At 53.8% G+C, this 12,296-nt stretch overlaps 3 protein-coding genes across 3 annotated transcripts; 1 reads left to right on the plus strand and 2 right to left on the minus strand.

Annotated features, from left to right (window-relative positions):
* Positions 1-1,091: 1,091 nt before the first annotated feature.
* GUITHDRAFT_122483 (hypothetical protein) lies at positions 1,092-1,454 on the minus strand (the record flags this gene model as incomplete). The annotated part of the gene is made up of 1 exon (XM_005818241.1): positions 1,092-1,454. One exon carries the CDS (start codon positions 1,452-1,454, stop codon positions 1,092-1,094), a length of 363 nt encoding a protein of 120 aa, XP_005818298.1.
* Positions 1,455-5,899: 4,445 nt separating this feature from the next.
* On the minus strand, positions 5,900-6,415 carry GUITHDRAFT_122484 (hypothetical protein; the record flags this gene model as incomplete). The annotated part of the gene is made up of 1 exon (XM_005818242.1): positions 5,900-6,415. The coding sequence occupies one exon, from the start codon at positions 6,413-6,415 to the stop codon at positions 5,900-5,902; it is 516 nt and encodes a 171-aa protein (XP_005818299.1).
* Positions 6,416-10,138: 3,723 nt separating this feature from the next.
* GUITHDRAFT_122485 (hypothetical protein) lies at positions 10,139-12,230 on the plus strand (the record flags this gene model as incomplete). Its single annotated transcript, XM_005818243.1, has 2 exons — positions 10,139-12,158; positions 12,211-12,230. 2 exons carry the CDS (start codon positions 10,139-10,141, stop codon positions 12,228-12,230), a joined length of 2,040 nt encoding a protein of 679 aa, XP_005818300.1.
* Positions 12,231-12,296: the final 66 nt, after the last annotated feature.

Genomic DNA, 12,296 nt, shown 5'->3' on the forward strand with positions numbered 1-12,296 from the left:
ACTGACTGACTCTCCATATTCGTTGACTACTTTTTTTTTGAAGCTTGTCATTCTGACTTTCTGTCTTGGTTTTTCGTTCCCATCAATTCTCTTATCGTTTTTGATCCATTTTCATTGTTTTCTCGCTGTTCTCTTCCTTGTTGGTCTATCTTTGTTCCACACCCTCGTCTTCTTTATCTTCCTTTCAACTTTCTCTCTCTCATTTGTGTTTGTTCCGCTCTTGTCATGCTGTACTTATCGAGCTTCTCGCTACTTCTCTCATTCATTTTCAACTCTCCTTCTCCCTCCTTCGCCTTCACAACAAGCTTCGGTAGTGACCGTGACAAGTAAAACTGAAGCTGCTTCCTATCCTAGAACTCAACAAGGAGAGTAAATTGCTGTTCCCCACTAAGATGTGAAACTCTTTCCCTGGAGTATTCGGTCTGTTGAACCCTGGTCAGGTGAACTACAAGACTTGACATCTTGTATTCGTCATTGACCTTGCTCACACCATTGAGATTGTCCCATGTGTTTGCTTCTTCCTCCGCATCCCTCTCGCGTCACTCTCAATCGCTATTCGACTGTGTTGGAACAGAGTGCGTTCCTGTTGAAGACCTAGCAAGAAGAAGAGCTGATTAGGTTGTATCAAGCTAAACATGTTCCTCGGTATCTGTCATGTCAGAACCTCTCATGATCAACTCACTCGAACGTAGATTCTCATCACGAGCTTTCATCATGCTCATCGTGTTCTCCTGCCCTGCCGTGTAACAGGCAGAGGGATCGGAAGTTCAGACGGCAGGTGACGGAGGCGGAACTACATTAAACCGCAGCTCTACGTCTTATCACCTGCGTGCCTCGCTCTGGTGACCGCTGGGGTGACTTCATACAGCATGACACACGTGCAGGTCTTGGCAGATCTTCATGTTGCTGTGTTATAGTTCATCGTGTTTATCATTTCTAACGCAAAACGTTTAGTGAAAACAACTGACAAGGACAAGTCACATCAGCACAAGCAATCGTCGTCGTTTTCATCCTCTGCGCTCATCAAGACACGCTGGTATTTACAATTATTGACACATGTACATATCTACATCACTTGGCCCGGGTCACTTTCACCATGGCTTGCGATTCATCGCCTCCTTCTGAGCAAGCAGCAGCCTCCCCGTCATCTCTTCTGCCTCCGATGCTCGCAGCATCTGAAAGCGCGCCGGCTTCACGGCTCCAAGAGCATGAGGAGGAGCTTTCTGCTGAGCGCCAGCCTTGCCGGAGTTGCTGCCGAGGAAGGTCTGTTTCGCCATCAGCTCCATGCTGGTGCTGGCGATTGCTGGCTGCATTCCAAAGGAGAATTGCGAGGGGATGTAAAGTTCGCTGAACATCACGAGGATGGGGAGAAGGAGGAGGAAGAGCTTGGAAGAGCTTGAGCTTGCTTGGGTTTGTCCTTGGACACTCGAGTTCGAATCACTGCGAGGTAACATGTCAAAACGAAGACTACTAGTTTCAGTACGTGGTGAATGAACAACCGATTGTAAGATACGAAAAATAAAAGCTATGGAGCACATACTGAGCGAACTCTGACATGCTCATGGGTGACTTTTGACTTCTGCTGTTGCAAAACAATGGTTCCCTCACTACCACACAACCATCCTCTGGTTGGCCCGTACAGTTTCTCAACTAGCATCCATCTACATTCCATTGGCATTCCATCATGTATTCTGTACAGTCTTTCAGAAACTTCAGTCCTCTGCTAATGAGACATCAAGCGACAATCTATGATGGTCTGAAAACGTTCTCCTCGACAACCTTCACTTTCTCATCCATCCCTCGAGATATCTTCTGAGCGCTTTCTTCTCTGCCTTGTCTCCTCTTCCTCCTCTTCTTCCCGACCTCCCGCCATGCCATGACTGTGCCAAGATGTGTGCCATGCGCGGCTGTGTGAAGTTTCCTCCATTACCACCCACCCCATTCCTCGGACCCTGTGTTATGTCTCAAAACATCCCTCTGATCACCCCTACAAACGGAACAGTTCTAGCTTGATTTACAGGGGTGGGTATATCCAGGACCCGTCTACAACAACGTCGATTTTAATCCTCCAGAAAGTGAGAGGGGTGGGTGGGTTCCACACCACCCGTGCTGGACTCCGGTACTAGAGTTCAGAATCTGTCGAAGACTGTACTACCCTACCTACCTTCCGTAAGTACCCTACCATCCTCAAATCAAAATTACCCACCCCCTCTTTTAGTTTGTACGGCTAAAACTTGTCTAAGCACCCCCCACGTCATCTCCCACCCCCTTGTTATCCGACCTACCGTTGGTAGAGGTTCCCAGGGGGAAGCTAAATATCACCCTACCCCCTCATTACATACGTGTAGCCCCACCCCCTGTACCCCTACCCCCCTGTCCCTCACACTTTTTTCACTTTGGTTTGTGGACCAAGAGAGGATACCCCACCCCTAGACTTCTCAACGAACCCCATTGACTACCCCTCAAATTCCTTGCTAGTACCCCTTAATTGGCATAACCCCCCCCATTGCTAATAATCTACGAACGACTCACAGGACTCACTATTGAGAGGCGACCGGGCCCGGCGCCCGGCTTGGCTGGGCCCGGGCCCGCCGGACTCCGGAGGCCCTCCGGGATAGGACCGTCAGACTCGCCGAGTCCGGGAACTCAAGGGCCGGGCACCGTAGCACAGCCATCTGCCAGTTCTCCTGATTGTCCTCGTACTGCCATGATTTTTAGCTTAACCACTCCGACACGGTGGCCGGCGCAGACGGTGCCACCCGGTCACCGTCGGCTGAGTGCCTGACAGACGGTGACTCAGTGATGGGAGCCTGACAGTGAGGGCCTGGGAAATCATGATATGACCGGGACAATGAGGAAGCCTTGATGAGGCCCCAGTTCCGCGCCGCCCTCGGACCGTCGGCGTACAGCGGCCCGGGCCCCCGGGCCCGGGGTTTGCCGCATCATTGAACTTTGTGAGCCACTGCGGCTGCCGGCGCCGCGGGCTGACGGTTCGACCGACCGTGTCCACGGGCCCGGCGGCCGCGGCCACGCCGCGCCGCGCCGGGCGGCGCGTGCGGTGGCAGCCTGTGGGCCGGGCCGCCCAGAGGTGGACCCGGCGGCGGCCCCCGTCCGACCGTCACGGTCCGAGGGTCGGACTTCCGCCGAAGTTGCTGTCGCAGTCACGGTCGGACTCATCGCTGACTTGGAGGAATCGGACTGGCAGAGTCTCACTGAAATCGAAGTCCCTAACTTAAGGTTACTTGAGATAAACTACCTTGGTACGCACAAACACCGTCAGGCGCCGGGCTCAGCGGCGCAGGCCCAGGATACCTTGTCAGTGTAGCATCACAGTTGAGAGTCAGTCGGGGACCAATGCTCAGCGGCTACCGTACGCCTGACGGTACGGTCTGTCACAAGCCATGATACTTTGGTGGAGAGCTCTCGGTCTTCGCTGTCGGTTCTTGTAGGTAAGATCATCCGATCAATCTCTGAGACGGCTGAGTTGTTGGGCGCAACTGAGAGGCCGGCGATCCGAGCCAGGCCGGGACGACACTCATCGGACACAATCTTAGTGTCAGTAATGACTCCTCACAGCGGCCTTATAGCGGACGGTTATGGTTGTTTCAGGGACATTGACAAGAGCTTGACTCTGTGAGGTGAATCTACTGTAGATGGTGACAGAAATCGGTCCAGGGCAATCACTGAATCGCCGATGATCAGCTCGCCATGGGAACCTTATGGTAACTTGAACAAGCATATTTGCACAAATGTGGAGCCAGACATTGCACTGCAAATGGCACCCAGTCGAACAAAGATAGAGCCGCATGAAGCAGCTGATTATAGTACAAATGTCGTGCTGTATGCTCAGGTACTCTCGGTCAACGACGGACAAGTCACCCGCACTAGTGTCATCGACTACTAGACACTGTGATTCAGCAGTCTTGCCATGATAGTCACTGAAAGTTGGGAGGAGCTTGACGGCAGGGCCTGACGGGCCGCGCGAATAAGTTCAGGTCCAGACCGTATTGAACGTCAAACAAGCCTACGTCAACTTCGGCCTGAGGCGAAAGCAAACTAAGGCTCAGTACTTCGTCTGGGAGAGTCTTTCAACCGCCGTAATAGCATGACTGAGAGCGACGCTCTTCGTCTGGGAGTATCTTACGTACAAGACTGAGAGCGAGGCTCTTCGTCTGAGAGTATCTTACGTACAAGACTGAGAGCAAGGCTCTTCGTCTGGGAGTATCTTACGTACAAGACTGAGAGCAAGGCTCTTCGTCTGGGAGTATCTTACGTACAAGACTGAGAGCAAGGCTCTTCGTCTGGGAGTATCTTACGTACAAGACTGAGAGCAAGGCTCTTCGTCTGGGAGTATCTTACGTACAAGACTGAGAGCAAGGCTCCTCCTCTTCTTGCTCATCTTGCGCTTCCTGCTCCTCCATCTTTGTCTGTCGGTCCTCACCAGCCTGATCGTCATCTGCATCTGGTCTCACTACCCCATCGCTGTTCCTCAGTGATGCTGCACTTTCTTTCCTTGACTTTGGCAGGTCAGTGTTCCTACGCCCTCGGGTTCACGTTCTGTAAGAGACGCACCATCCGTCTGATCTTGTACTTGTACACCTTGTTGGTGCTGTCAGCCATAACTATGTTGTCTATCAAGTCGAATGCACGCTCTTTTCGTTTTTGCCGCGCCTCCATCTCCTCATTTCTTTGTTGCAATTTTCACTGGGGTTCTGTGTGAGGTGGGGCGGTCTTGTACGTAAGATACTCCCAGACGAAGACGAGGAGGACGTGCATGAGCAGCAGGCAGAGCAGGCAGAGGAGGAGGAGCGGGAAGAGGCAGATTCGGAGTCAGATACACTGAATGCGGACGTGTCAGGATACCAGGCGAGCACACTGGCAAGAACTCTTTCATCAGGTACACTGCAGGGATACAAGAGCGCCACGAGAGCATACTACAGGGATAAGCATGTAGCCTTGGAGGCGAGAGGACTGCCAGGGGATGGACGTATTGGCAGTGAAAGGGTATGCGATAATTGGCCTTCTTCTATGCAACTGGTGTGATTGTATAGGCAGTATGCATACAAGCCCGGCCATCTTACAAGGCCTCTCAAGAAACCGGCCATGTCAAGTCACAGACGGTCTGAGCAGTTTATAAAAACAAGTCGTGAGACGTCAGAAATGCTCCATGACAGCAGGCAGAAATAATCAGAAGGATTCTGAGTGAACATGCTTCGCTGCGTCACATCCAAGTTCAAACAAAGATTATGGATAACGAGTTCATTTCAGATCATAGTAGTCGAGTCCCCAGCGTCAACTCTCCAATGACGACAAAGATATTCTTTTCCTTGCCTGTTATCAATCATTCGCTGAAGAACGTAAGACATCATTCCACTGGATCGAGAAGGTTGCAGTCATCATCAAAGGAAGCAAAGATATGGCATTCTGCTCACAGTGACACCTTGAAAGAGAATCCATATCCATCGTGGATGACTCCGAAACAAGTCGATGGATTCCTTGTGTGCATCACGCACATCTAGATAGATCTGAGCTGGCAAAGCTCCTTGCTTTCAACGCTAGGGTACTAACTTGATGTCCATGGTCAAGCCAGAGGACCGACAGTCTTGCGGCATTAAAAACAAGTGACACGTTACGGTCACACCTTGTGATATCCTTCAGGCTTACATGGAAGCTATCCCGCTGCCTTGCGCTCCATGCCAACCAGAAATGCTCTGCTCCTTTCTTCCCCGGCTTTCCAACCGTGCCTCGAGAGCTCTCCCTCTCCCTCCACATTGCCCACTCTGAAATGGCTGCCATGATGGAGTCTTTGGGCACAAGAAACGCTATCTCCACTGTCCATCCTTGGCCTTCCGCTATGTCGAGAGCCTCCAGGCACTCTGAGAAGTACCGCAGCTTCAGATCACGCGTCGCTCGCGTGCTTGTCTGCACAAACAGCACTAGCTTCTTCCCTGGGCCCTACTATGACAGCATCGTATCCGCCCCGATTCCACTTCCACGGCTTCAGGCATACCAGAAGCTCGTAGCCTTTCTTCGGGTCAAAGTCCAGCACGGCACACCTTTCCCAGGCGACATCTTGTAACAGCATTTCAAACAAAAATCCTCCAAGTACCGGGTTACGGTTGCCATCTGCAAATGCCTCTATCTCCTTCACCATTGCTTCTCCCCTACAAATTGCCAGTTCCGTCGCAGCATACCTGCTGATAAGTCCAGAGTACTCCTGTCCATTGATAAGGTACTTCCCGTGCAGCCGGTTCACCAATTCCGATGTTCGGTCACCTTGCTTGAAATTCAACATGGCATTGTAGTCCTGCACGCTTCCAATCGCTACACTGAGGCGTTTCATAACCTCGTCCGTCGTGAAGTCAAACATGTAACGGCAAGAGCCTCCAGCAATCTGATACTTTGACTCTACCATACTCCCAGACAAAGAGCCTTGCTCTCAGTCATGCTATTACAGCAGTTGAACGACTCTCCCAGACGAAGTACTGAGCCTTAGTTTGCTTTCGCCTCAGGCCGAAGTTGACGTAGGCTTGTTTGACGTTCAATACGGTCTGGACCTGAACTTATTCGCGCGGCCCGTCAGGCCATGCCGTCAAGCTCCTTCCAACTTTCAGTGACTATCCAAGACTGCTATCACAGTGTCTAGTTGTCGATGACACTAGTGCGGGTGACTTGTCCGTCTTTGACCGAGAGTACCTGAGCATACAGCACGACATTTGTACTATCATCAGCTGCTTCATGCGGCTCTATCTTTGTTCGACTGGGTGCCATTTGCAGTGCCGCTATGATATCTGGCTCCACATTTGTGCAAATATGCTTGTTCAAGTTACCATAAGTGACCGTTAAAACTTAGTTAATCACAGTGAGTCATCCGGGCCCGGGGAACACGTGCCGGTCCGGGTCATGAACATGGAGACCGTGACTGACCGTCGGACGCCGGTGACCTGACGGGCCGCGAGCCTGTGACAGGCCGCGCTCAGAGTCGGATCCCGCGGCGCCGCCGCGTCACGAGTCGGGAGTCCGGCGTTCCGCCGTCAAGTTCAACTGGCCGCGAGACGCTGACTCGGACTTCCTAGTTGAGACGACCCGGTTGACCGTGCCCGGGCCCGGCCGGTGAACCGTGACCGTACGGTGTAAGAGTGCAGCGGCACTGTCACACCGTAGTAGTCACTGATTACAGCCACGGTACTACGGTAAGGCGCGGCTTGTGATGAACGGTCACGGTCGCCGGGCGCCGAGTCGCGGCCGCCGGGCGGGCCCCGCCGGACCGGGGCGCGCCCGGCCCGCCGATCGCCGACCGGGTACCGTGACGGACACCAGCGACCATCTTACTTGAAGTTATGTGGCTGGGGCGAGCCTCGGATCAAAGTTATCAGACATGTGCCCAAAGCAGCTCTCTCACACACCGTAGAGTCTCTTCATCACAGTGGGCTGGACTCACCTCTGTACGGGTTTCAGTGATGTTTTTGAATTCACCACCAACATTCTTCAAGCTGGACAAGAGAGCAAGTATGACAACAACTCTTCCAAGTTCCGAGCGTGGGTCTTGGAGTCATAATCTGGTCTTTCATTTCCTTTGACATCATGATCGGACCAAGGAAGAGACTCTGAGCGATTCGACAGAACAAGAGCAAGTCGAGATCGACACGATGCCTGCAGTAACCAAAAGTGAACTAGTTTTTGAAGAGAGTTCCTCTCCTGGTGCAGAGGAGGATAAAGAGGCTGATGCCTTGAAGCAACTTTGGAAGGAGCACAGAAATCTCAGGCCGACAGCTCGCATGACCGCAACCGTTGAACAATGAAGAGCGCGGGGAGGATCAGGAGGCTGAGACTGCAGCCTGGCAGGTGTCCCTGTCGATGTCAAAGCTGAAGGAAGGGAAGTAGAAGAGATTACAGTTGAAGTCAGCAGCACTGTAGAGACTGAGAAGAGCACATGCGCACATCTCGACAAGTAATGACTGAAGTACAGGTTTCTCTGTTGATGCCTTCCACAGCCAGCTGCGACCATCGTGTACGAGACTCACCCGCTCTGAACCTTTTAGCCCTCTTTCAGCAGTGCAGACTGATGGCCTTGTCTCTGAAAATCTTCAGCATGATATCCACCGACTGTGCCTGACCGTGGCATTCTGAAGCGGATCTTGTTTTCTTTCAAGTCATGCATTCGATCTTCTATCTGTAGCTCAACCTCCCAAGGAGTCAATTCCCCTCTTCAATGCACTGGGCAATGTCATAACTTCACACCATCTGCATAAATATTGCAGTCTGCAGAACATCTCTCTCAAGGTCGCTCTTGGACTCTCACTTGTATCATCATCTTCATGCAACAACCTTGCATAACTGTAGTCATTGTTCGATTCGAGAGACAAGCTTTGCATGTCAATTTCCAGACGCTCGTTGCTGGAAAACTTACTCGTGGTGTGAAGAACACACTCAGGAAATCCTTCTAATGTTTGTCCAAATACATGTCCAAGGACCTTCAATTTGTATAGCACTTCAAACTACGATATAGCACAAGTTCTCAACTGAAGATGTTGGGTCGCTGAAGCTAGTAGATTCTGTATCCCTGCAGTGTACCTGATGAAAGAGTTCTTGTGCTCGCCTGGTATCCTGACACGTCTGCATTCAGTGTATCTGACTCCGACTCTGCCTCTTCCCGCTCCTCCTCCTCTGCCTGCTCTGCCTGCTGCTCATGCACGTCCTCCTCCTCCTCCTCTTGCTGCTCATCAGGCGCTCCCTGCTCCTTCATCTTTGTCTGTCGGTCCTCACCAGCCTGATCGTACCCCACCACTGATTTAGAGGTCACAATGGGGGGTGGCTGGGTGTTACTCTGGCACCTACCTAGTTGTGCGAAGACAGGAGCTGCTTCCACTCGCTGCGATGGCGGGATCGTGGTGGACGCTCCTCTCTCTTGCTGGTCTTGTGCTTCTTGCAACTATCGACGCCTTTGGTCCCTCCATGCCTCTCGTGGCTACTCCAACATGGAAATCTGTCTGCTCTCGCTACAAGAGGACCGGGACTAGAGCCGGACTCAGCTGATCGACCGATCGTGTTGAGGAGTGTCGATGGAGCAGGGAGGGAAGTCCCCGCCGGAACCCCGATTTTCATGACACAACAAGGAGGATCAAGCTCAGAGGAGTTTTCTTCTCTGGATGCGCAGATTGCCAAAGTCGAGAGGGAGATCGATCAGGTCATCCAACAGCTGGACGAGGACGAACGGTTCGTCCTGGACACAAACGACAGGGTTTTGCAAACATACTGGCGAGGTAAAGTGGAGCAGCTTCGCAGTAGACAGGAGCAGCTTCCCAGAGAAGACTCTCCGGAGCAGCTTCGTGAAAAAAAAGTTGTGATCCGGGCCGGGCCGATGATCGGACCGCTGAGTGCTGACCTTCGGAAGGCCCCGGCCGACCGTACGGTAGTGCAGTCACGCCGCAGGATCATTATACTTGTCACTAGTACCGAGCGAGTCCCACGTGACTGCTGTCAGCTGGTACAAATCATTAGTACCAAAATCTGCCAGATACCGGAGATTTACAAAGTTTTAGTTGAAGAGTACGCCTGACCCCCACCCACAACAAGTCTTACGACTTCTGTAAAATAGGGGGTAGTTTAGATTTATTGGGGTGGTCAGGGATGGATGATATTTACCAAGGTTACCAAAGGTAGAGAATCATTCGGTTAAAAGACTAAGTAAAACTATGAATGGTAGTATCTAGTGTCCACAAGCTTGAGTCGGTTTGCGTTGAATTGAAATTCCTGAGGGGTAGGTCCGGATATCATTGAAGGGTGGGTGGTAAGATACGAGCAGTCGCTGTAATGCAAGAACCATGGGCAACGGCGACAATGAAGAGAAGAAAGGAGAGAGGATGGAGAGGAGCGCGATTAGCAGGAGAGGAGATATAGATATGAACATGCGCTAGAGATTCTCAGAAGCTCTTGCTCAGACGATGCTGCCCTCCATTGAAGCACTGCACATGGCAAACGAGAACCGAACACGTCATTGAAGTATCGCAAGTTCTTTGCGGCGGGAAATTCCAACCTTATGATCGTGGAAGTTCAAGGCAGCAATATTTTGTCACTCAACAGACCGCAGGAAGATCCTCCTCATGTCTTTGTCTACAGGTTGCATCCTGAAGACAACATGACCGATGTCCGACATGCTGACGAGAAGAAGTTATCGGAGCGACTACATGCGGCTCTCCACGACATCCTCTCCTCCTCGGAGCCTCAGGGCATCCTCAAGATCTACTCCGGCAAGACTTACCTTGACATGTCCTGCTTGCCTGCCCCCGACGAGCAGGAGACGACTGGGTCCAGGGCCAGATACCTGTGGAGCTGCTCGGTGTTCGTACCCGTGATCAGCTGGGGGAAGGGCGGGAGCGTGCTGGAGCAGCTGGGGAGGATCAACGAGGAGCATGACTACGTCAGCGACTTTCTCGTGCACGCGCTGACAGCTCTCTACTTGCTCAACAAGGACGCCGGGAGGCTGAAGGCGGTTCTGCCCATCCTGCGGGACGAGTCGGGGGGCAAGACATCTATGTCCAGCGCGTTCGACAGGTTGAGTCACAAGGCGTCGATGAGCAGCTGCGAGCGGGCGAGCGAGGTGCTGCTGGAGGTGGGGGTGCGGAGGGAGAAGGAGGCGATCCTGCAGTACCTGCTGGGGGTGTCCGTCAGAGATGCGGTAGCAATGCTGCTGCCGGCGGTGCGAGGGGCGCAGGGAGTGCAGGAGGAGGAGAGAGGGAGGAGGAGCAAGGGGGTGTATGGCATGTACGTGGCGGCGGAGAATGACGTGGAGAGGAGCGCGGTGGAGGCGGGGGAACTCATAGTAGCTTGCCTGTCCAAGATAGTGCGGGAGCACGTTGATCGCAAGTTGTGGGAGTTTTCCAACCACAACCCGCGGGGGATAGAGGTGCTGCAGGTGCTGCGTGAGAGTGGCTTGCACGACAGGTTCTTCGAGTTCTTCGCGCTCAGGGGCATCGAGACCATCCACAAGGTGAGCAAGCACACCAAGACCTCCTTCATGCACAGGCGATGCGGGGCCGTGACCAGGTCCTGCGACGAGGTCCTGGCTGCCCTCCAGCACCACGATGAGAGCTCCGTCCGGACGCTGGAGAAACTGGTGGAGGACTACAGGGAGGACGAGCGCTTCCTCCCCCTCAACGAGCGGCTCCGGCGCTACCGGGACTCCGACGTCCACGGAGTCCTCGCCCTGCGCACCAGCAACTCGCTGGAGACAGCGCTTGTCAAGCTGCCAGCCAGGAGCTGCGTCGTCTTCCTCAGCCTCGTCTACCTCGTCTTCGGCGTCAAGCAGCTGGGGCTGCTGGGAACAGATCAGCTCTGGCTTCCGCACACGAACAGCAGCACGCCTGTCTCCCCTCGAGTCGTGCGCATCTCGACGGTGGCAGATCCCATCATCAGCTTCACCTGGAGCTTCCTCTTCCTCTCTGGTATCGTCCTCTCCCTCTTCAGCACCCCCCTGCAAGGCAAGCGCCTCCTGCTCGCCACAGGGCACCTGGTGATCGCCGGCAACGTCATGTGCGTTGTGGCCGACGCGCTACAGTGCTCGAGAGAGGGGACGGGGATCGGATCGGTGTGCAACTCCAACATGAAGGTGGTGGCGATCGTGCTGCTGATGCTCATCATGTACCTTGCTCACTTCGTCCAGCACTACTTCTGGCTCTCCGCCTTCTTCATGCAGGGCGCCTACTGCCTCCTCGTCTCGGCTTCCGTCTCGCACGTTGCTGAGCTCTCGATCTTCCTCCTCCTCGGGCTCGGCTGCTGGGCCGTCGGCCTGCTCATCGTCGTCAAGTACCACCTTGCGTACCGGAAGACGTTCAGAGAGCTCAAGGTCGCCATGCTCGGCTTCGAGGAGACGTGGAGGGGAGTGATGAGGGAGAAGGCGCGGGCGGTGGAGGAGATCAGCGTGCTCGCGCGAGCGATCGCGGAGGAGCTGGAGGAGAAGGTCAGGGAGGACACGAAGACGTGGGGGAGGCTGCTGTGCGTGACGCTGGGGCTGAAGGAGAGGAGGTACTCGAGGAGGAACGGGAAGATCCGGCAGGCGAGCCGAGACTTCGAGCAGCTCTTCCTCCAGGCGCAGGAGGTCAGCGCCGCCTTCCAGCTGTGGGTGTCCGGGTGGAACCGGGTGGGGCGGGTGGAGCATGGTAACGTCAAGTCTTGCGCGCGAGCGATGCAGAAGACGGTGAGGTCGTACAGGCGCGACCCCTCGTGCCTGACCGACCTGGTGCGATGTACCATCGTGGTGCAGTCGGTGGAGGAGGTTCAGGAATGGCTGAGCTCCT

The sequence above is a fragment of the Guillardia theta genome (genome assembly GCF_000315625.1).
Source record: "Guillardia theta CCMP2712 unplaced genomic scaffold GUITHscaffold_342, whole genome shotgun sequence".
Taxonomy (NCBI): Eukaryota; class Cryptophyceae; order Pyrenomonadales; family Geminigeraceae; genus Guillardia; species Guillardia theta.